This window comes from Lotus japonicus, chromosome 3 (assembly GCF_012489685.1).
Source record: "Lotus japonicus ecotype B-129 chromosome 3, LjGifu_v1.2".
Taxonomy (NCBI): Eukaryota; Viridiplantae; Streptophyta; class Magnoliopsida; order Fabales; family Fabaceae; genus Lotus; species Lotus japonicus.
The window spans coordinates 71,520,776-71,545,190 of record NC_080043.1 but is presented as its reverse complement, the minus strand read 5'-3'; the positions used below and the strand labels follow the sequence as shown (position 1 = coordinate 71,545,190).

The window sequence follows — 24,415 nt, the reverse complement described above, 5'->3', positions numbered from 1 at the left end:
AAGCAAGACATAGTTTAAGGGTTTTACTACTTTTTTATTTAGATCAAATGTATGTTCCGAAGGAGATTATTTTAATTACTTAATTCAGGTAAAACCGTTATCGTTGTGAAAGCAACTTCAACTGTTGATTTAAGGAAAGCAGGGCGAGCATATATTATGGAGAAAATAAATGGTCATAATGAGATGCCTTTGAAGTTTGTGAGAATTTTTTTTAAAGCAAGTAGGAAAACTGATTTAAAAAATTAAAGCTTAGGATTAAAAAAATATATGTGAGCAGTAAATTAAACCTTATTAATTTATGGATCTGATTCTTACACCTGCAAATGGACGCACCCTAATTTCAATGACAATATTTTTATCCAATATCTTCACAAGGCACTCTTTTGCTCGAACTCAAGACATTCACATTTTTTTGTGGAGTTACTTCTTTTATTTTATTTTTTTTGTTATAGGAGGAAAATTAGATGAAAAAGAAAACCCTACACTATAGCGTGAGATACAACGACGTAAAAATAAAGGAAAGAGGAGATATCCAGACACGTCGCTAAAAGCCAAGATGAGAAGGCTCTCCGCTCTCGAGCCAAACAATCAGCTACATTATTATTCTCACGCATAATATGCTCTAAGAAAACATTCCAAGGTTGAGCAAACAAATAACGAACTCAAATTATTTAATAGTTTTTTATACACAAAACCTAAATTCCAAATTTATTTCTAAGAAAAATCAAATGTGAATCATTTTTCGGGTCATATAAGCACGTACCAGTTGAGTTAATCATGCATCGGTTGGTAACTTCAATGATAATATGACCACGAATATAAAATTCATATATGAATAAAATATAGACTATAGAGTAAATCAAGTACTCGATCTTATAGCTTATAAATGATTGCCCCACCATCCACATGAGATTCACACTCTAGTCTCAACATAGCAAGGAAAAAGAACATAACCATCAAATAGTTGTTTCCTAGATGGATTCAAAGAAGTCCAACAAGATCAGAGAGATTGTTAGGCTTCAACAAATCCTCAAGAAGTGGAAGAAAGTTGCAAATACTTCCAAGAATGACTCTGTCTCTGCGGTCACCACCACCGCCGCCACTACCACTGTCACCGCCACCAGTGGAAGTAGCAACAAAGGCATCAAGTTTTTAAAACGAACTTTGTCATTCACAGATGTTTCTTCTTCCAATAATGACATCGTTCCAAAAGGGTTTCTTGCTGTTTGTGTGGGGAAAGAACTCAAGAAATTCATCATTCCCACACATTACTTGAGACACCAAGCATTTGAGATGTTACTGCAAGAGGCCGAAGAGGAATTTGGTTTCCAGCAAGAGGGTGTGCTCAAAATTCCGTGTGAAGTTTCAGTGTTTGAGAAGATATTGAAGGTGGTGGAAGATAAAAAAGAAGCATTCCTCAGCTTGCATGAGTTTGGGTTGAGTGGAGAGAACAACAAGATTAATAGTTGTGAAGTTACTCCCACTCATCATGCTCAAGTGTGTAGATGATCAACATAAGAATTCTTTTTTGTCTCTTTTCATTTATCTTCTCACAGTTCTTGCTCTTCTAAATGATTTTCTTTCGAGTTTGTGAAAGACAATACATTAATTAGAAAGAAGTGAGAATTATATTAATTACTCTGAGTGGGTTCTTCATCAATTTTTTCTTGATAGCTTACAGGTTTATAACTCTATCCATATGATATATTCGTAAACCATTTTAATTTGTTTCTTTACATTGCAACATATTAATAATTTCCTCTCAAAAGGTTATATGATGTTCAATTTTCACTCCTAATGTAAGGCTATGTCGGTACGTGAACAATTATAAGAATCTATCTTTATAAACAACTTATTATCCTGAATACATATATTCTAATCATGGAATTGACTAGAACCAAATTCACTCAAACTTTTTCCCATACTTTTTCTTTAAAAAAGTCTCACTGTAAATTTTTAGATGATTATTAATTTACATCCAAATTTAAATAAATCAAATATATATTCATTAGTTGGTAAGAAATATCAGTACCGGTGGTTGTTACGAAGGAAATCAAGCCAGAAAATGCAAGAATTTTAAGTGGGAATATTTCAAATGGGTTGTTGGCAGAACTACAAGGGAAATGAGAATTCTAACGAATGATAATAATTCGTTCGTTTAGTTTGGTTTCGTAACCCAAGCATTTTCCAAGAAATATTATAGATAATGTACTATGCGTTAAATTAAACTTCAATATAAGAAGTGAATGAATTAAACTAAAATAATTTTCCGTTTCCGTTAACCATTATCCAAACAAAAAATTTAAAAATATATATTGACAATTATAATTGTTTTAATTTTTATATCACACTAATAGAATTGAATTAAATAAAAAAAGGCAAGAAAATGTGATTTAGGATATATAGATAAGAGTTTATTGATACTATTAGTATAGAGTCACAACATTCCAAATTAAACATAAATCTTGAGTCTCCTACTATTTAGTGTACTAACAGTAGAGTGATAGATTAATTTCACACCTGTCGGCTGTGAGAATACCTTGATTAACAAAAAAAAATCATTTGATGCCACATACCCGCATAGTAAAAAATAATACTTTCTTTTTTATTATTTTAAATAACTTAAATGCTTATTTTCTATTATAGTAACCAATAATTGAATGTTTGTGTGAAAATTATTTACTCACAGTCACAATGACGGTGCATAAATATTATAATTCCTAGATGTAATGCTTACTCTAATCCTGATCTAGTCTTGATATAAGAAGCCGTATAAACCGTGGATTAAGGTTGCTGTAGATATACGTACGTGACAGAAGGACTCACAAAAGGTACAGAAACAAAAATTAAAGGACTCATATCGTGATCCGATATTTTCGCTTGGAGCACATCCTGTGATTAATGATCACTCTGTACCAATGTTTTTCTGAATGCAACTTGTTTTATCTTACGCTTAATTAAACTATCATTATATATAAGTAAGTACCCCCTTGCCATATTCATTAGGGATGTTGTTATGATTCCTAACTTATAATTCAAGTTTGACACATTTTCCTATCAAACTTCCGAATATATTATTTATTTATTTATTGATTTTGACTCTTCAATTTTTTTTACCAACATTAAGAATTATATTAAGTTAAGGGTAAGAGTAAGATTGAAAAAACATAATTTATACTTAATTGTAAAAGTGCAAATAAGTGTCCTCGTATAATAACTCAAGTGGTAGGAGTTGATGAACGTATGTGTTGGGTAGGGGAGGTCCATAGATCAATTCCTGACGGGTGCAATTTATCTTTCTGATGTAAAAAAAAAGTGCAAATAAGTAACATAAAAAGAATTCTTAAAATAGTGACAAATTAAAAGAAACAGATGGATGATATTTGCATTTTTTGAGAAAATGTATTTAAAAACAATTTTTAGAAACAATTTTTGAAAACTGTTTTTCAAAAAAAAATGATTTGAATTACATGTTTTCCAACAATAAAAAATTGTAGAGTAAAATACACTCACCCCTCTCAAGGTTTGCAAGAATGACACTCCACCCCATTTTTTTTTAAAATCTACACTCCACCCCATTTTTTATAAAGGCAAAATTTAGTGACGAAAACGAATTCGTCACTAATAAAAAATAATTACTAATTAGTGAAAATTTAAATAAATTTAATGCATATACACTATCATACATTAATTTATAAAAATAATTTTACTGAATTAAATTTAAAAAAACTATCAACTCTGTCTGTTAAGTCCACGTCCCATCTATCTCCAAATCATATTTCTCACCACAAACGGTCACCACCAAACCTTTGCTCTCTTTAACATGGCGACCACCGTCCCAGAATGTGAAACCCCATGGCACCACCATGCCTCAAAGTTTTGTTGCGACTTGAACCCCAGAACGTGAATCGCACATCCTCAAAGCCACTTGTTCAACTACTTATTGTGAACTTCACCTCTTTAAGTTGTGAGTGAACGCTCTGTTGGTTTAAGATGTTGTTGGATTTTGTTAAAAACGGTGCTCCACCGCATCGTTGGGTTCTAATAACCTCCGATCCACTTCATATTTCTTAATTTTGTTTCCCTATTTTCTTCACCTATTTGTGTTACTTTTTGGGTCTACAATCCAATTTTGAAAATTGGAGGTATAAATAGATTATTTTGATTAAAATTGAATTAATATCAAATATGAAAACACAAGCATGTTTCATTATGTTCGAGATATGGTTTGTAAACCGGTCAGGTGTGCTATTGCAAAATTTACATTGTGAATTTAAGGAGGAAGAACGCGATTGAGAGAATGGGGAGGACTGTGATGTTTTCCATTTTAAATTTATTGGAATATATTAAAAATATTTTTTAAAATTATTGATTAACAAATTAAATAATAACTAATTATTAATGAAGAATATTTTTCGTCACTAAATTTGCCTCTATATAAAATGGGGTGGAGTGTAGATTTTAGATAAGAATGGGGTGGAGTGTAATTCTAACAAACCTTGAGGGGGGAGAGTGTACTTTACTCAAAATTGTAATATGAAAACTAAAAACTGAAACAGATAACATCTTTAACTATTCTAGTATTTTAGTTTTCATAACTGAAATTGAGATCTGTTTTCGAAAACAGTTTTGGAAAACAAACAAATTTTTTAATTTTTCAGTTTTTAAAAATAGAAAACAGTTTTCAAAAAGTGTAATCAAATTGACCTTATATATCTATGTTTCTCGTGCCCACAAAGTAAGTATTAGTCGGTTTTGATCCCCACTTTCAAAATACACTGCTTACATTCCGATAATTTAAGAATAGCATGACTTTACCCCTTCACGTTTGTTTCGTTAATAGGAGCACAATTGCAGCTCACTTAAGCACATGTACTTTTGCCGTTTTATATACGGGTGCAAACGCGAGTTTGGTTGATTGGACCAACCTGGTCAACCCGACTCAAACCCAACGCAGAAACACGGGATGGGTCGGGCTCGCGAGCAAGTTCGGATTTGGAGGTGGGTAACCTAAGGTGTTTGGTTCGGGTCTCGTGTTTGGAAAATCAAAATCTGAACCGAACATAGCTATCTAGGCTCGACCATGTTTCACACTTTCACTCACTCACTTCACATTTGCATTCACATTTTCACTCCCAAAATCTAACCCTAGGTATTGTGTACACCTGTGTCGTCACACTTGTTCGCTGGATCTCTTCTCCGCATGATGATGTCGTTCTTCCTCTGTCACCCTTCTGTGGTTTTCTTTTCCCTCATGATGCAGTCCCTCTTTTTCCTTCACCCTCCTATGTTTCTTCTCCATCCTCACGACGAAGACACTATTTTCATTGTCTCTCTTAATCCTTCATGGCGTTGTGACTCGTTCAACTTCCACGATGCGATGTTCATAATCCTGGTCTGCTATTCTCCTTCTCACTCATGATGCAATCACATTGCCTCACACTGTGGTGCCTCCGTCTGTCGCCAAGTAGAGTTCATCGTCAATGATATGCTAAAAACACAGCAAAACAAACTTTTTTTTTGTATAATGCACTAGACCCAGACAAATTGAATCGGTCCAACCCAAACACCATCGGGTTGGTTCAGTTTGGGATCATACAGAAAAATCGTAGGAACCCGATCCAACTCAATCCATCCCTTTTGCTCGGTTTTGGTTCTAGTTTGATCATAATCTGATCTAAACCGACCCATGTGCACCCTTAATTTTATTTGATACAAGCCAGGAGCGTTCAAATTAGGTGTTGTTAGTTCTCTCAACTACTATATTTAGATATACAAGACTTAAATCTGAAACGAAACTTAAATCAAATTAGGCACATGGAACCAACCACTATTGGTGTGTGCTATATGCCTATATATGTATATAAATCTCATATGATATGATATCAAATAATAAAGCTGCGGGTTTAACTATATTGCATGTTTGATACATACAAGAGAAATGACCATTAATTAAAAACGGTAGTCAATACATATCAATTAATACACCAGAGGAATCTTACCAAGCTTGATCTTGTGTTTCTTAGAAGATAACCTCTGTTGCCTTTCGTAACAGTTCATCAAAACATGTTCAAAATGCTCTTCATCGCAGGGGATTTCAAGGGCACCGCTATGATCACAACCATGCTCCTCAGCCACCCTCTCCATCAAATCCCTGAAGTCCGGCATGGCCAAGATGCTTATTGGAATCACAAACCTCCGAAACTCCGGCCCGACATAGACAGCGAAGAATCCTTTGGGAACCTTGCTCCGTGAGCCATCAGAGAATTCACCGGCCGTCAACAACGGTTTGTGTGTCGTCTTTCGGGCAAATGCAGGGGAAGCAGAGGATGATGCCAGCCTGTTGAGTTGGCTTGGGAGTTTTGTAATGGTAGAAAGTTTCATTTTCAATTCACAACCAATTAATTAAATATTTACATATATATGCTAATATGCTTGCATAGAGAACTACTCAATTAATCAAAAACAAGTGAATAATGTTTTACAGACATTAATTCATGATTCAATATCTGCTTCAATTGTTAAATCTATAAAAATAATTTGCGCCATCCAAGAGGAAAAGTTTCGCGTGAAGAAACTTTTCCTCGTTTCTGATCTGCTCCAGGGGAATTTATATCAATTTAAGAATTTTATTAGAGAGCAAGAGGATTTGAAATTTGAATGCTTAGTGGTGCCACAAACATGTTAATTTATTTGTTGCATGTAGTTTTGAGTCAAGGTGAACCATGAGTTGGTTCTTGATTATGAGCCTCACGATTTTATAGCTCAATGATTGGTTCTTGTAATTTGTTTGTTTCGGAACAAGGATTACAACTCATAGTTAGATGTTTAATAATAGTAATTCTCTTGCGACACTTGTTGAAATGTATTTATAATTTTATAAAGGATTTAAATTAAAGGGAAAAAAATAAAAATACATAACATAGCATTTTAGATTTTTTGTTGACTAATTTAGTAAACTTGTATGCGTTGTTTAGATCAGTGGAATTTACATGAAAAGGTGAAAATAGGTGGAATAGAATTTGCCCAATTTTGAGATCAATTAAAGCAACAACTCATAAAGCATGTCGCACAAGTTTGGGCAATTAACATATTAAAATAAGGTTTCAAAAAAAACATATTAAAATCAAATATTAAGCAATTTAAAGTCAGCCAGAATGCTTATTATACTTAATGTTTTAATCTTGACCGTTGATGGTTAGATCTAACGGTCGTGATTTATTCTCATTTTCTCACATAAGATTACCTTTCTCATAAGATACATCCTATATATATATATATATATATATATATATATATATGTGTGTGTGTGTGTGTGTGTGTGGTAATCATTTTTGTTCTCCCACTTTTCTGTAAATCCAAACAAACGGAGAGTTTTTTTACTGCTTTTCATTTTTAAATTTTCTCTCAATCTGAATAATTTTAAAAAACGTTTTTTTCTTATTCTCTTCCTTTTTTTTGTCGTATTTATGCATTGAAACACGACTTTGGAGAGCCAGTGTGATGATGCTTTGTAACTTTGGAAAGTTACATTGACAGATTACTTTAAAAATGAATATAAAGTAACTTCAATTAAGATGGTGAGCAGATGGTATTACACCATGGGATAGGATAAAGATAGTTAAGATGATGTTTTGGGGTCTAGAAGTAGCCCTAAGTGGATTGAGTGAACCAATATAAAGTTGTGTTTTTCTTACCCTTATGTTATTTACTTAACTAATTATGGCGAGTGTTTCACTAACCAAGAAGGGATTTAAATTGATTTTAAAAGAGCATCCTAAAAACTAAGTTTTATCAAATCAATCATACTCCCGTGTCAAGGCATTAGATGATCAAGGCATTAGACTCATCAAACACAACATGTATGTATGCATGTGTAAATCTATTTTTTTCCATCTCTTCAATGAATAAGATCAAAAAAATTCATTTTCAAATTAGACGATGGGGTGTCTTCTCAACTTAGAACAATGAAAGGTCCATGGGATATTTTGGAATGATGTTCTAGCAGAGCGGTCAATTCTACCACTAGGGATAGGAAAGGTTGCATTATTGTGAGCTTCTTATGGCAAGAATCAAACCCAAAACCTTTTTCTCGATACTACCTATTGAGCCATGTTTCCATGGCTTAATTGCATGGGAGATAGAGCTTCACTCTGGTCTCTCAAATTGTATAAAGAAATCTTATCATTCCAATTTCCAATTGGATGGCCAGAGGACTAAAGCAATTTGTTTTGAAGTTAAAGCTGTGCAATTAGGGCAATATATTCTACTCTTGAGGAAGAACTGTCATAATGGTCCCATAAGTTATGGAGATCATAATTATGGTGAAGGTTAAATTTTAACGAATCAAGGAACCAAGAAGAACGGAATAATGTAAAAAACAGTTATTACATAAAGAAGAGCCTAACATAAAACTTTGTACTATGCTATCAAATGGTCGTAGCTTCTACCATAAACACAAGGGAAATCATTGGACTTATATCTTGCTGTGAATCTGCAATATGGATAGAGGTTTTTTTATGTCACCTAGTTAATGACCTAAAGATTTCTATTTTACAAAGCATACCTTCATAATGAATGTCAATATAAGTTGTTATCGTGAATAACGGTCTACAAGTGCTTTAGCGTTGTCTGGTGCAAAGAACCTAGCCTGCACAAAAAGGTAAAGACTGCGTTCAAAGAATGTACAAGAGAAGGACAAATCAACAATTTTCCAAAGCCATCAATCTCACTTACATGTAGAAAAGATAATGCTGGGCTATATACCTGTTATTTTAACCTTTTTTTTTTTGCACATACTCAGTTATGCAAGTTCAATTCAGAAACTTACTTGTATGAACATCCTCTCAGCATCTCCAATGTTTTTGTTTTCTTTTAGGATGATTCCCTGCAAAAGTACAGGATTATTTGAATGCATAGCTTCTTTAACAGCATGTCTATTAGTCCAAAATGCAAGATTGATGACAAGGATTTAATACCATGCCAGAGGTCAAAAATGGTAAGCGGATTGCAGACACAACAAAGAGGTCATGATGTATTACTAAGCTCCACAGTAAGATTGTATTAACTATTAAGATTTTAAGATATCTTCAAAACAAATTAGAAGCATAAAAAATATGGTCGTAATTAGTGTACTGGCGTACATAGGTACAGTATACCCATTTGTATTAGATCCTGCCCTTGAAGGTAGTTAGTACTTAGTAGTGTTAGGCATGCAGTTAGAAACTGCCAGCGGTTAAGCAACAAGTAACTAACCCATTCAAATATTCAATTAGAAAGTTAGGGCATCTAAATATCTATAAATATGATGCAATACCTGAATCAATGTAAAAAAAAATTCACTCTCCAAATTTCTCTCATGCAAGAAATTTTTTCACTCTCTCCAAATTTCTCTCTATCCCCCTATATTGTCTCTGAGGACGAGCCTCAAAGCAACAGTAAGGTAGCTCTATCAGCATCTAAAGATGCAACTTCTATCTTGGAAAATTCTCCGTCCTTACATGTTATTGCAAGGGCTGGTTTATGGCATCACCTTGATGGACAATTCTGATTTATTTAATATATAGGTCTGACCTGGCCTAGACCTAATTTAGGCTTGGCCATAGAGCTCCAATGAGCGTTTTTATCGTAAAAATAAAGGGAAAAATGATTCAAGTACTTATTTTATTCCTAGTCATATTATTTTCTTCAATTTGAATTACAATGAACAGAAATGAGCATTAAACCCTTGGTTAGTAATTAAATGAGAGAAGTTAGAGACCTTAGCTAGGTATCCACGGAAATCATCAGGGTGAGCAGATATAAGTCGATCATAAACAGCTACTGCATCACCCACATGGCCCCAATCTGAGTAGGCTTTACCTAGAAGTAAATCAACCTGAGAATCGCAGGAAAGTTAAATGGCAGAAAAGAATTAAAGAAAACAATGTAAAAAAAAATAGTGTTTTCTATGTAAGGAAAAACATGGAAAATAAAGTACGTAGTATGTACATTGAGAATCCAACATCAACAAAATTCTGGAGAGCAAAACAAAAGATTCAGATGAAAGCTAACTAAAATTTTCCCAGGTACTCCATTTCAAAAGTGTTAGAAGATAAGGTTAGAGTTGAAAGGAATATAGCTCAAACATTATCATAAAAAAACATATATCGAATCTAATCTTATCATTATAACAACATATCTAATATCTCAACAGTCAACACTCCCCCTCGAGCAGGGAATGGATATCAATCATTCCCAACTTACAAGCGAGTTCTTGAAACCACTTGGTCTAAAAAGAGCTAATGCCATATCATGAACCAACTTTCCCAATATCTTAAGGTGTTGGGTGAAAGCTCGTAAATGGTTTTATAGGTCTAACATCATTGTTAAGTTCCCGTCATGTTAAAATTATGGTCACATTATGCTAATGTTAGGGAGTAGTATAGCTATATTTGCAAAATAAAGCCTTTATCCTCTCTGAAGTGAAGTGCCATTTTTATTTTTTAATTCTTTGATCTTCAAATATTGTACATTTATTCCATATTCCAAGACCTCGAAAAAGAACAGAATATTATCCATTTTTCTAAAATGTAAGAACTTACTTGGATTGGATCCAACTTCTGTGAGTCTGTTGGGCTGCTATCAGATTTTTGGCTCAAGTTTTCGGAACTGAGACGCTCACGACATGCTAAAAGTAATTGAACAGCCTGTTGAAAAAAGGATGGAAACATAAAATGATGATTCAGCATCCAGTACAACCATAGGTTGTCCAAAAGATAATCCCCATATTTCTATTACAATATTAGCCTCGTGAACCAGAATGGCCATATCATGAAATCAGAGCACAATACACTTAAAGAAGGAGATATACATTTTGTCTATGTTGTTGTTCTTGGAAGGGGTTTCACATATAAGTTTATTCCCAACTTACAGAAAGTTATGGATGTTAAGACAGAAACGAGAGATGTGAAGGGATCTGTCTAGACTCTAGACTACATGTTGGAGCTGAGTTATATATAATAGGGAAAATATAGTGACTACAGTTACCCTAATCACCAAATTAGATAATTCACATACTATGTTTTACAAAAAGCAAGCAAAAACTTTCATCTTGAAAAGTTACAAAGAAATTGAACTGGTAATCTGGCATATAAGAGGAACTTCTCTATATTTTTTTTAAGCATAATCATTGTTTATTGAAAAGTAAGGACTAAGGACATGATTTTCCAATGTATTAAACAAATCATTATTTTTGTACAATGAGATCATTGATCTCAAGAGCGAGGAAAACAAAAATAATGTGAAAGCAATCAACCAATGTTTTCATCCTGTACTCCAGAACGTTTCAAGTGTAAATTAGTTATGCCCTGCAAACTGCCAGCATAAAAATGCATGCTTGTTTGCAGAAAAGCATGTACAAATAATAGAATTCATTTGTGCAGCACATTCATCCGAATAACCCACTATCATGACAACAAACCTCATCTGGCTTCTTGGCAGCAAGCAATGAATTGGTGAGGCCACGCAAAACTTCAAATTTGATATCTTCAGACACCTGTCAAGGATCAACCAAATATTTATGCATAGTGCTAGGTAAAATTACTTTACAAAGCCTGCTATAGACTTGTAGCTATACCCTCTTTCGCCCTAAAATTTTAAACTCTGGTTCATGTGGATATACTTGTATTTATTGGTGCAACTAATAGGAGGACACAATAGGTATTATCATGAATCAACTATCTAAAATGCTTAAAAAATGACAGGTGAAACCACTTGAATGACGTTATTTTATATCTACAACCTCCCCTTCATGGAAGGGCCCTTTCTTCTTAAATCATAGACAATGCACAAACCAACCTACCTTGTGCTGAAACTTAACCTCCTATTAGAAACATGGGCCATCAAAGATTGAGCTCTGTTAGAGAATAGCAGTTCTCTTATTAGGCATTGGTTAGTCTCATTTCAGTTAGTGTACTATTAGAGTATTATTACAGATGTCATGTGACAGCTGTAGGGTTAGTTAGAGCTCTTTGTATTACTCTCTAGTATATAAACACAGTGATGTACTGATTCAGGGAACATTTTCAAAATATACAATTACATTTCAGTTATCTCTGAAATTCTGCTATCTTCTCTCTTTCTCCTAGTTCTGTTTCTATTAAGCTCTAAATTACTTGGTCAGAGAGGTTCTGGTGCAATATCAAAAACCAATTATCTCTAAAGTTTAAGTGTGTTTGGATACCAGTTGAATGCAACGACAATCGAACTTTCATCCCATTTCATAGGAGTTATATTCACTTTTTGTCTTAAAGTGCGTGCTAACGTCCGTTTGCCCCGGTGCTAACAGATTTCCAAATATAGTAATATCTCCTAAGTTGTTTGGTGAAAGCCCAAAAATGTTCTTTATATTATATATCTAATAAGTATATTTGATAAAAATAAGCATATATTATGTTAGATAAATAATTGAAAATACTTTATAAAAAAAATAATGAATAAATAGCAATAAATTAAATTAGATCATTATTTACCCCGAGTCCCAAGCTAAACAATCAATTTCCAGAATGGAGTGAGTTCTTGGTATTTACAAGAAGTAAGCATTAAGCTTTGATAATTGTTCAAGGCATCCACCCGTGAAAGGTGACTGATATTGTTGAAAAGACTGACCTTTGCTGAATTTTTATATGCAGCAACACTCCCTTCATAATCTTTGAGTTCGTACTTAACTTCTCCAAGCAAGCGAAAAACATCAGCATCATTTGGTTTTTCCTAGCAACCAAAAATAAACTATTCAGCAGTTATTTAAGATCAAACAGCATAAGTTATGCAACGTATTTGGAAAAAGAGGAATTGTGTGTCTGAATAGCTTAAAGAAATTCTCAGAAGATTAAATTTATATATAACATGATTACAATATCTAATTACAGGAGACTAGAAAACTAGGAAACAGATCCTAAATAAATCAGAAAATATATAAATCAAATCTTAATTATTAACAGTAAATATAAAGCTTTAGTTTCTCTAAATAGGACATACTTTCCGATACATATAATAGGTAATTTCCACAAAATATCCATGGTCAAAACAATATTAACCTTTGTCAAATCATCAAGTAGAGAAGCAGCTCTTGTGTATTCCCCTAGTTCAGCCAGAGTTACTGCAGATCCCTGCAAATCCTTTCAAATGTATCTAGAAGAACAGAAATCAGCAGAACATAACTAGCACCCATTACTTACTTCAAGAGCGGTTGGATCTCTTGGGGAGTTACTTAATGTCGCTTCAAATTCCTTAAGCCTACTCTGCCATATATCAGGAAGTGTAAACATTATAAATGATTCTATAGTTTTGTCAGAATGTAATGCTGAAATTTAAAGGATTAGATGACTTGGAAAAGGGAAAAAAGACAGCGAGGGAACATATGAAAATATATTACAATAATGACTCCAACCAACTGTGATACCGAATAATGATCTAACAGCTCCATTTATGCTTAAAACTATGGTAATGAAAAGACAACTATTCTCTAGTCTGGGTGCACAACTAGTAACTGCTAACTTAACCATGAGTCGAAGAATTTCCTGACCACATAATTATAAAATCATATTTCGCAACAGATAGTACATTCTATGTGATGCGAGAAAATATATAGAATTGAACAGTTTATGGATCTAGTCGTGTACACATCGAACAGTACAGGAAAAAACTTCCAGCAGGAAAAGATCATTGAAATAAGTTGAAAAATAAAATATTAGTAGTCAATAATACATAGCACGTTGTATTTATAACATACCCTTGTTATAAATACAACTTGCTTCTTATCACAAAGTTCTGGAGGTAAAAATTACTAACGATGATTTTCGCAAAGATTTCCAAGAAAGTAATTGAGAAAAAACAGTTCATATTCTCTCAAGTCTCACTAGTTAAATTTCCTGTAAAGAGAAATCATAGTTAAATGTAGATCAGAGAGAAGGAAGAAAACAAGTTATAAAACTTCTTTGCCAATTACCATGTGTGTGTGTGTGGCTACAGCAGGTGAGTTCAAAACAACTTACAAGACCGAAAACAAACCAATCAGCTTTGAGCGTTATATTTGGATCCCTGCTGGGTATATTTATAATATCTTCTTTTCTACATGTCACTCCTTTTTTTTTCGAAAGCTAAAGATATTGTTGAATAAGAAAACTTGAGCAACAACTCAATAGAGAACAACAAAAAACCCGAAAGAAGAAAAAACCAACCAAACAACCAACACAAAGCCTAAAAGAACCCAAAGGCCACGCAACCACCCAAAACAAAAAGAAAAGAACTCCTTTATACTTTAGAAATGTGTGTCTGTGCTTGTCAGCATGTGAAAAGCTTTAAACAATTATCTCTGATACAAAAATAGTCCTCTATCATGTCCAGCTATCTTTGAATGATGTTAACAAAAAAATAACCAATATAAAGACAAAATTGTTACCTACCAGACATCCTACCTTTACCAGTCCATGTAAAGAACAACCTTAATTTTGTTTAATAGGAAAAGAAACAAGATGGCATAATACTTACGAAGAATATTAGTGTACTGATTGCCAGAAGAAAAATTAATTGGGTGGAAATCATACCTCAAGAGCAGCTTTATCCTCCTCTGACAATTTACTTTTGACCACAGCGCTGTCTTCGTTGGGACTAACACTGAAAGATATCCCATTTTTGGGTTATAGATAGATATCCCAATTTAAGCCGCACTCAAAATCAAAGAGAAATTAAATTAACTTGATGGGGAAAAATAGAATAACTTTCATAATCACTAGATGCACAGTATACAGCATCATATACAACTCGTGAAGGTGACACTAGAAGTAGATAAGTCCTTGTCAATGATAAATCATGTCCAATGATAAACTTTTAAAATCAGAATTCTTGTCAATGGTTTGGCCTTTAGAAAATTTTGAACTGGTTACAAGGATAGTTCAAATCATGGCTAAATAAGCAACTGACACACCAAACAAATACAATGCAAGGGAAAATTAAAGAGTTGAGTCATGAGTGATGGTATCAGGCCTAGCAACAATTCAGGTATGTTGTCAGGTTTTAAATGTGCACGTGTACCTTCCTGATGGAAGAAAATCCCCAAAAGCAAAAACCAGACCGAAAACCACAGCAGCAACACCTACACCAACCTGTATCATGATGGTTACATCTATTAATTTTTATACAAATCACACATTTATGTGCTAGTAAAGAACCCTTGTACCTTGGTACCCAAGCCAATTGTTTTTTTGTCTGAAGAAATTGGTTCATCATAGTCAATTGCTCCAAATTCTTTTTTATCCTCTGCCTTCTTTTGCTCAATCGCTGACCTGAGTAGGGTACAAATAACAATTTATTACATCAACTATCCCAAAAACTTAAGTTATTACATCTTTTGTCTGAAAAAGGTGACAAAGAAGTTGTTTTCCTGGTGTGATACATGGTGATCACTTCATGTAATAACAATGTCGTCAACATACACAACCACCCAAATGCACCCTGCAACTAAATAGAGATAGAAAATTGGGTGGTCAGCTCCCCCCAAGTCAAATCAAACTGCTAAACCATGGTGTTGAATCTTCCAAACCATCCCTAACAGATTGTTTGAGACCATATAAACTTTTTCAAATGCGACATATTGGTTCTGAAGACAACCCCCCCCCCCCCCCCTTCCCAAGCAAGTAGCAACGAATTCAAGAGGTTGCTCCATATAAACTTCTTCCTTGAGATCAGCATGGAGAAAAGACAAGAATAAGATGAACAGAAAATTTATTTGATAAAAGAAAGAGTTTCCTCTCATGCGCATACATAATTTCGTGAGCCAATCCTCTCCTACTAACTTTAACAGTATTTCTGAATGAAATTGAAAATACAGCAGCAGGTACATTCCTATTTTATAACTACCCTTGGACAGTTTTGAATTCAAATTTCAACAACTAAATAACTAGTAAAATTAACAACTAATAACTAACCCAAACTGACCGCAAATAATTAACTACCCTTAACCGCCTGCAGCAGTTGGGTGCCCTCCTTCCCCATGCTTCCATGGCTGCGCAAGTGTCTCAAAGGAAGCAGTGGCTGCTGCGCAATTTATTCCTTTTACGGCTGTAGACATGGACCAATGGGGGTTTCTCCCTATCAATGATGATTAGTTATTAGCGCAAGAATCCACAAGATATCCCAACGTTATTCACTAAGTTTGCACAAAGCCAATCACCAGCAACAAGAAATTTCGCTGGAAGTGGACTTGGCCTTGCGATTCGTAGGAGGTTTGTAAATCTCATGGAAGGGGATGTTTGGATTGGAAGCGAAGGCATTGGTAAAGGATGAGCGCCCCCTTGCAGATGCAGAAATGGCAGTTGATGTCAAACAAGGTGGCCCGAAGACCACTGCCAAAGCCAACAGATTCAGGCTTTTCCTGATTTTCACCTCGAGGACAAGGTGGATCTTCTAGGGCTGGGGTATTGACAGGGGGCGCGACCCAATGGGTGTGACCCAACAAACCCCCCGGAACGTGAACAGGCACGGCAGTTACACAGGAACAGGCACATCAGGTATGGCAGTTAGGCGGGCCTGAACAGATGTATCTGTTAGGAGTAATTATGAACAATTATTATATTTTAAAATTAAACAATTAGGATCTGTTATAAATAGGGAACAAGACTGATCGTTTATGGCATTCAGGAATTCTGTAGTCAAGATATTGGGAGAGAACTGGCTCTCGAACATCCAGGATTTGTGTGACTTAATCTCTATATATATCTGTACTTATCAAAAAGCATTAGTGATATCAAGTTGGTTCAGAGCCCAATGGTACATAGCAACCGCAAACAAGAATAATATGATAGAGGTCATTTTCGCCATAGGACAAAAAGTTTCCCGATAACCCAAGCCAAAAACCACAGATGGACCTTAAGCCGATCAACCTTACCAACAGGACCAAGCTTCATTGTGAAAATCCACGGACAACCTACAACAGACTTCCCTAGAGGAGGAGAAGGAGGAGCAAGGTCCCGAGTATCGCTACTCTGAAGTGAACACATTTCATCAATCATGGTGAAGGCTAGAAACTAGAACTTGCAGATAATCAAAAGATATAATATTGATGGCATCAGATATAACACAGACCAAAAGCCATAGGTCTCTCAAAAGATTCACTAAACAACAAAAAGAAATAACCATGAATTGGTTCCAGGAGATGAAACAGCAATGGCTAACTGGGCCGGCAATGATGATCATAAGTTTATTTTGTGGTAAAACCAGTTGCAGTACAGATGAGTTTAGAGTTTAGACAATGAAGTGACCTTTCTGCACAGCCCTAGACTAATGCAAAGAATTATAAACCACGTGAAAAGTCTGTCTCCTTGCAATCAGAATACTCATTGGATGAACTAGAGTACATTATTGTTTAAATACTACAAAACAGACTACTCAAAATTGTAGCATAGATGTAGTTATGATCCCCTAACCAACCAATAGATCAGTGAGTCAGTGACAAATGATGAAAATAGCTAGTGCAGTACCTTCTAACTTCTTTTAGGCGTTCCTCGAAGTCAACATCCAAAGAACTGTTTCTAAGTTTCCTGTCAACTTGTGAACTTAAAAGGGGTGCCTCTACAAAGAAAATTCGATGATACTTAAATGTAAATAACATGGGTAAAGATCAGGCTATATCAAATCAATCAAAAATTGGAAATAAAAGTTCGCTAAACATAGGGAAATCAAGACAATACTCCCTCTGTTTCTATTTATAAGACCCTCTTAAAACAATTATGCTTATTAACAAAACATGTAATGAGATCAATTAATATATTGGTTTCAAAAAAGTTTATACAACCTTTCATCTTTACTCTAAATTAATGTATTGGGTAGTGTGAAAGATAATTAATTATAATTGGTTATCAAAACATTGGAATTACAAAAGATAAATAAATAAAGGGGGTATATACGAAAGAATATAATACATGCTCCTAAAATCTAGTAAGGAGTCTTATATAAGTAACATCAAGTATGTCACTGAAGGGTCTTATAAATAGGAACGGAGGGAGTAACATGGATCACAAAGAGCAATTCCTGAGAAGAGTTGAACCAATTCCACTTACGAGAAGGCACAGACCGAGACTGTTTCGATGTTGATCCCCTGATGCAACACAATATGATGGAGTTTTAGTAAATGGCAACAATAGCATACTTGTGAATAATCAATAATGAGTCCATGACAACCAAAGGCATCACTAAGAAGCACACACTACACTACTACACAACAAAAAACAGAACCATTTGAAATGAAATAACCTTTGCGGCGACACCGAACCCTTGTCAGCTTTGTTGGTCTGAAATAGAGTAACAATCAAAATGAAAACCCATTTCCATTTCCATTTACACTAGTAGTAGTAGTAGTTGTATAAAGTAGCACAATCAGCGAGCGAAATTGTATTGTATTATTAGCATACAAGAAGAAAGAAACGGAAACAGGAACCATATGAACGGACCTTAATCCTGTTTTCTCCAAAACCACGTCCTGTTTTGGAATCGCAGCAATTGATTCGAAACCATAACAAACCGCTGCTCCTAATTGACATTGTCGTCATCCACATCTCTGTGTGAGTTTGAGTGTGACCGTGGTGGTTTTTCTCTTCTCTTCGATTCCCAACAGCAACAATGGCAACGATAAGGTTACTATCTTGGAGTTCCAAGTTACAACTATGAAATTCGAACACAAAATGTATTCTGCGAACCCAAACCCCGCACGCACAGATAATACCCCGAATCCGATGATGAAATATTGAAAACTCTTGATGGTTAAATTAGTAAATTAATAAACGAGTTTGATTTTAGTCACAAACAAAAAAAAATGATGTTTACGATGGTCAAAAACTGCCAATGAACGTCATTTTCTCGCTGAGGGACCAAGAACTAAAATTAAACTCACTTACAAAATTGGGACTAATTAACCACTAACCTATTGAGAATATGGGGGTTACTGTGGAGTGTTTAGACTCGTGAAGTTGAGAGTTCAATGTTTAGGAATCATACTTCCTCATAACATTTTTGGTATTGAACACACGGATTCGAACAAACAAAATTGCTTTGATTTGAAAATAGAGAATATTGGGGCTAAAACCCAAAACTAAAATGAGATTGAAACTAACAAAGTTAAAATTTATATTTACACATTCCAAACTGAAACTAAGAAATCATATGAAATTAATAGTTAGTAAATTTAGAAAAAATACTCTCTCTAGTCCTTTTTATAAGAAAATTTTGACAAAATCACACAAACCAAGAAAATTAATATTTTTTATAAAATAAATTATTATGTTTAATTCCAATGATATATGTTTTCCTATTCACAATAACAATCATGCTAATTACCATAAATGTTGACAATAGCTATTGGGTGCTTGTACTTTCCATCCAAATTTTTGCATGGGAAATAGGTCTCGTTGCATTAAAATGAATTATTTGACTTAAAAATATTTTTTATAAAAAGGACCGGAGGGAGTGTTGTTGCTCTTGATTTTCAATTACATACAACCACCAAGTATTCCTTGCATTTATAACTCACTATAGAATGTTTTTTTTTTTTTGTTTACAAATGGAAAGAAAAAAAAAACATGGCTAAGTTTAAAGTATCTAGAACAAGCAAAGCAATCAAATGTGAGGGTTACTGCCAAATGCGTCGTGGAGTGCAACTCTAACAAGAAAAATGTGTTTGAAATTCAACATTTTTACATAAACTTAAATACAATGTTGGTGAAGGGGTTCAAATTAATCCATTTTTAAGGAATTCCTATCGTTGGTAGTTATGAGACTAATCTCTCACCCTCGATCAATACATTAAGCAGTAAACACTAATCTTTTTGACAACGGGTAGGATCGGGCACGAGTTTTACCATTACCAAACCCAAACCCAAATCCCATAACCTAAACACAAACTCAAATCTCATAACCCAAACACAAACCCTTATGGGCGATAAAATGAAATTCATGCCCAAATCCATTAGGTTTCGGATAAAACCCAAATCCATTAGTTACGTAAAATAGCAACCCGATCCATACCTACTTTCATATAAAAAAAAGTGAAATTCATAGAAAGAAAAAAAAATACTATTCATCATCCTCATCCACCACCAAAGTGAGACAACAATAGTTTAGAGTTTACTTTCTCAAACATACAAAAGTACAATTAATCATCAAACACTAAGAACAAAGTTTATAAATATATATATGTATGAGGGGTTTTTTGTAATTTTATGTTTCGGGTATCTTTGGGTTCGGGTTTGAGCGGGTATGAGCACAGATTTAACTAATATCAAACCCAACCCCATAAACGGCTACAATAACAGGAAAAACCCAAACCCAAATCCAGTCAACTCAAATTTTGCCCGTCAAATCAGATCGGGTTCGGACGGATACCCATGGGTTTAGGCAAATTTCCATCCTTACTCAAATTAACGAATAATTAATTGAAAATAAATTCTAGAGATTGTAATTTTATGTTTAAATTTTATCAAATTTCACACTGAAAAAATGGTTCATTACATTGCATACCTAAAGACTAAAGCTCATTTTCAAAAAAATATGTGTGTTTGGGAAAGTATCTTAACTAAGTGCTTATGGTCATAAACGTTTATCACATGAGCACTTATTCATAAGCTACTTTTTAAAATTTATTGAAATAAGTTGAAAATATATTATAAATAAGCATAAGTTCTTCTTCATAAGGTATTTTAAACAACTTATGAATATAAGCTCAAAACAACTAATAGGTAGGTCATAAAAAAATTTCATAATCTCTATCAAACACTTTCATAAGTGCTTATAGATATAGGATAAGTTCAAATAAAACGAGGTCAATGAAGATACAATAGACTTAGTAAAGCATGTAAATGAAATCATGAAACACAATGAAAAAGGGTAAGCAATAAGCATCGCATTTGTCTAGTACAAAACAGATAACATAATAATCACTCCCATAACAACATCCATTAATGAACGTCTAAACTAAAATTTATCTAGAATATCTTTTGTAGTCTAAGATGAGATATATTTTATTTCAAAATCCACAAGTAGCAAAATCAAAGCTAGCACTATGGCATAACCTTATTGTCCGGAGATCCCTTCTCATGAGATGCACTCTTCGCTCAAATCTTCATCATCAGATGATGATAGGGAGTAGATATTTTCCACTTCAACAACCACTTTAGCTACGGATAAATCCTCTTTTGCCTGAAAGCCTGTAAACCTCCTTCACCTAGAAAGAGAACTTCATCTTCTTCGACCAATTTAAACTTGGAGGACCTATACAAAATGATACTAATATTAGTGAACAACTATAATAATGAGGTTAAGATTGGAGGTAGCCAAGGATTAGAATAGTTTTCACTTTTCAGCATCTTGTTTTACTCTTACACGTGATATGTTACTACTGTACAGTAATAAAGTTCAAATGCTATAATTCGCATTGCACGTTTGTATACACATGGAATTTTCTTCTTCTTCTTTTTCAAAAACAACAGGAGTGAAGATTTAAACAAAAGTTGTAGATAGTGAAGAAAAACCAAAGTCATAACTTGTATAAACAATTTTGCATGTTAGTTTAGTTGTATCAAAATTTGATTTACGAAGCATCTGGATCTTAAATAATTCGATCCAGAATCACAACACCCTTCTTTTCCCCAACCTTCCAAACAGAATTCCAAAAAGAAGGAAGATAAATAAAAGCAAAAATAAAGGAAATTCATACTTTTTGTTGAATGCTTTTCTTATGATTCATAATATCATAATAGTTATGATTTTTAAGACAACAACATATTCAACAATTGAATAAAGTAATAGAGCATATATCCTTACCGGGAATTGATATCCACCACCTTGATATTTCCTCCCTTCACAATATTCTTGAGTGAGATGTGACTAGGAATATGAGGAATTCCTTCCAAATTTGATTCAGACCCACAGACCTTAAAACATTTGAATTGACGCCTTCTGAATTCATAGTAGATAAAGCAATTGGATGAATGATACAACAATATAGCAGCAGGACTCTTAAATTTTTGTACAGGCCAATATAAACCACCATAAGGCCAACAATATCTTATCATAGTATCAATGCTGAAAGCCCTAGTCCATGATTCTTCAACACCATAGTCCTTCATAATCCACATTCTAATTGGAATATCCAAAAAAGATGAATCACATATGTAAAGGCACTCGTTCAAGACTCCCATGGTTATATTTCTTGTTCCACTGATTCCATTTTCAGATCCCTGAGGAAAAGGGAGAGAATCGAACTTCTCATGTTCAAAATGGAAACGCGATATTGACCTTTCATTATCATCAAGACAGATCCAATGGAGTGCCTCATTCACACAAGTTGGAAATCCAAGCTCGCAAATATTATCATCAAAGTCTCCAACATTTCTCCATGTTGATGTTCCTAGTGTGTGCATTTCAACAGTCATAATCATCTTAGGCTCTCTCCATATGCGGCGTTTGTGCAATATTCTTACCACCTTATATTGATTAGTTTTGTCATGAAAACCAAAACCAGTGTATATTGCATCGACACGATAAATTGTAGTTCTATAAGTTTTAGTAGTCTTAGGAAGTCTGATAAACTCACCTATAATTGGGTTGCAAACAACAAAATACTCTTTGTTTCGATCACACAAGCAAAGGAAACCAGCACAAGAATTCACCACATCAAACTTACTATTTTCTGGCTGATAAGCAGTATATAGACTTTGTCCACCCTTATTCAGTGTCTGATCTCTATTGTCCAAAATTAATTTGGGGACATGAACAGGAAGCTTGAATTTATGATCAAATATCACATGGTTTTCGCATTCTGGTTCGATAAATCCATCTTTACAGAAACAAAAACTATCGCCACCATCATTTTGAAACATTTCAGGCTCATATTCAAGAAGGTGCACGAATCTTGATAGTCGGTCTGGATCATTAGTCCTAAGCATGAAACCAGTTGGTGTGTGCTTAACGTGCATTTGGGCAAAGTCTGGATTTGAGATTCGAGAGTTCAAACCTTTGCAAACAGATTTACAAATGAAAATATTCTTGATAGGAAGTCCTAGCAAAATTTTGGTGATGACTTCGGATGGAAGATCAGTAGAAAAAATCTTAAGCTCTTTACTTTCCGACTCATTATCTTTCCTTGCTACTTTCCTGGCCATGCTGAACTGAAATAAAAAAATATATATATCAAAACTAAAACACACATAAGAGATTCATTTTACTTAAATATAAAAGGCCAAGGATAAAACACCACAATAAATTGTTTCTTCTTTCTATTTTTTTTCTTTACCGAACTTAAAAGGGTAAATTTGATGTATTCATCAAATCAATATTGAAATTTGAAGAACGAATTTGTATGAAAAATTACAACTCTAATTAAAATAAAGAGAGAAATTAGATCACAATTATTAAACAAATGATGCTGATAAATGAATAGTAAAAGTACCATAGAAAGCTTGCTCTAGTTTGAATACACAAGTTGAAAATGTAAATAGGAAAACAACAATATATTTTCTATTGTGATTGGAATCATATGGCTTTAAAAACATAGATGAGGTTGCACATGGGTTGAGTTTGAGAAAAAAATGTGTTAAGTGAGTTTAATGTCACTTTCCGTTCAAAATCCAAATCGGCCCAAAATGATTATTGATAGATTAGAGCAGGTCTAATACAACCTATGCGAATAAGGCGAAAACAACTTCCTTCTCAAGTCAGGAAAACAAAGGTATTCCTTGCATTTCTTCTGAGATTACGAAGTATGGCTTTGCCAGCAATGACTTTCACAATGCATTAAATATCCTCTATTCTATTGGGGCGCCAGGGGTTGGTGGATAATCCTAAAATCATCCCAAGCGCTGCTAATGTGGCTACTAAGCTATTACTAATGCAAAATTGAGAAAAAATGGGAGAAAAGGGAAAATATTGTCTATGTTGATCTACTTTACCTCTACTCAAGCACCTCAGCTAAATCAATCAAATCTTCTTGATTATTCAATAAAAATAAAAATATATGAGCCAAATAAAAATGAATAATAAGATTCGATAAACCAAATAATTGTGACGATCAAGATCATCCTAGAGGTTGAAGTCAATCCTGAAGTGAAGAATAGCCACAAAACATCAATTGTTGAGAATCTTGCAGACAAAAACCGCAACGGAAATATTGATCCTAAGAATTCTTATGAGATCCATGTTTCAAAGTTCATAAAACAGTAAGCATTAAGGAATACCTTAATATATGTGAACGAACGAAGCAGCCACAACCTCGTCCTTATAGAAGTCTTAGGTGAACACTCGCACTAGAAATCCCCTACAGCTCATTGTGCTAGTAGAGGCAAGAGTCTCAGCGAAACTCTAGTAACAAGAGTTCGGGCATCTCATGATA

At 34.1% G+C, this 24,415-nt stretch overlaps 4 protein-coding genes across 5 annotated transcripts; 1 reads left to right on the top strand and 3 right to left on the bottom strand.

Moving 5' to 3' along the window:
* Nucleotides 1–909: 909 nt before the first annotated feature.
* LOC130742496 (protein SMALL AUXIN UP-REGULATED RNA 51-like) lies at nt 910–1,635 on the top strand. The gene has a single exon (XM_057594597.1). The coding sequence runs from the start codon at nt 976–978 to the stop codon at nt 1,507–1,509; it is 534 nt and encodes a 177-aa protein (XP_057450580.1). The 5' UTR covers nt 910–975; the 3' UTR covers nt 1,510–1,635.
* Nucleotides 1,636–4,758: 3,123 nt separating this feature from the next.
* Nucleotides 4,759–6,694, bottom strand: LOC130745641 (protein SMALL AUXIN UP-REGULATED RNA 51-like). Its single transcript, XM_057598000.1, has 2 exons — nt 6,003–6,694; nt 4,759–5,457 (listed from the first exon to the last, which is right to left on the bottom strand). The coding sequence occupies exons 1-2, from the start codon at nt 6,382–6,384 to the stop codon at nt 5,438–5,440; spliced, it is 402 nt and encodes a 133-aa protein (XP_057453983.1). The 5' UTR covers nt 6,385–6,694; the 3' UTR covers nt 4,759–5,437.
* Nucleotides 6,695–8,369: 1,675 nt separating this feature from the next.
* Nucleotides 8,370–18,760, bottom strand: LOC130745640 (uncharacterized). 2 transcript variants are annotated; one of them, XM_057597999.1, is made up of 16 exons: nt 18,486–18,760; nt 18,289–18,326; nt 18,096–18,133; nt 17,517–17,607; nt 15,218–15,323; nt 15,073–15,143; nt 14,586–14,655; nt 13,218–13,280; nt 13,077–13,148; nt 12,649–12,750; nt 11,462–11,536; nt 10,584–10,688; nt 9,761–9,877; nt 8,831–8,887; nt 8,567–8,650; nt 8,370–8,494 (listed from the first exon to the last, which is right to left on the bottom strand). In XM_057597999.1, exons 1-15 carry the CDS (start codon nt 18,588–18,590, stop codon nt 8,594–8,596), a joined length of 1,167 nt encoding a protein of 388 aa, XP_057453982.1. In that variant the 5' UTR covers nt 18,591–18,760; the 3' UTR covers nt 8,370–8,494; nt 8,567–8,593. The 2 variants fall into 2 exon arrangements, with proteins under 2 accessions (XP_057453982.1, XP_057453981.1); XM_057597998.1 differs by having other exon boundaries at nt 8,370–8,650.
* Nucleotides 18,761–20,873: 2,113 nt separating this feature from the next.
* LOC130745639 (F-box/kelch-repeat protein At3g06240-like) lies at nt 20,874–24,415 on the bottom strand. The gene is made up of 3 exons (XM_057597997.1): nt 24,261–24,415; nt 21,850–23,195; nt 20,874–21,297 (listed from the first exon to the last, which is right to left on the bottom strand). Exons 2-3 carry the CDS (start codon nt 23,187–23,189, stop codon nt 21,204–21,206), a joined length of 1,434 nt encoding a protein of 477 aa, XP_057453980.1. The 5' UTR covers nt 23,190–23,195; nt 24,261–24,415; the 3' UTR covers nt 20,874–21,203.

Coding starts and splice junctions, on each gene's coding strand:
- LOC130745641 (XM_057598000.1), bottom strand. CDS start 6,384: ATGAAACTTTCTACCATTACAAAACTCCCAAGCCAACTCAACAGGCTG. Junction 5,458..6,002: donor GAAACACAAGATCAAGCTTG/GTAAGATTCCTC, acceptor ACTTGGCGACAG/ACGGAGGCACCACAGTGTGA.
- LOC130742496 (XM_057594597.1), top strand. CDS start 976: ATGGATTCAAAGAAGTCCAACAAGATCAGAGAGATTGTTAGGCTTCAA.
- LOC130745640 (XM_057597998.1), bottom strand. CDS start 18,590: ATGTGGATGACGACAATGTCAATTAGGAGCAGCGGTTTGTTATGGTTT. Junction 15,324..17,516: donor CGCCTAAAAGAAGTTAGAAG/GTACTGCACTAG, acceptor TACCCTACTCAG/GTCAGCGATTGAGCAAAAGA. Junction 12,751..13,076: donor TACTTGATGATTTGACAAAG/GTTAATATTGTT, acceptor TTTGGTTGCTAG/GAAAAACCAAATGATGCTGA.
- LOC130745639 (XM_057597997.1), bottom strand. CDS start 23,189: ATGGCCAGGAAAGTAGCAAGGAAAGATAATGAGTCGGAAAGTAAAGAG. Junction 21,298..21,849: donor GTGGTGGATATCAATTCCCG/GTAAGGATATAT, acceptor CATTTTGTATAG/GTCCTCCAAGTTTAAATTGG.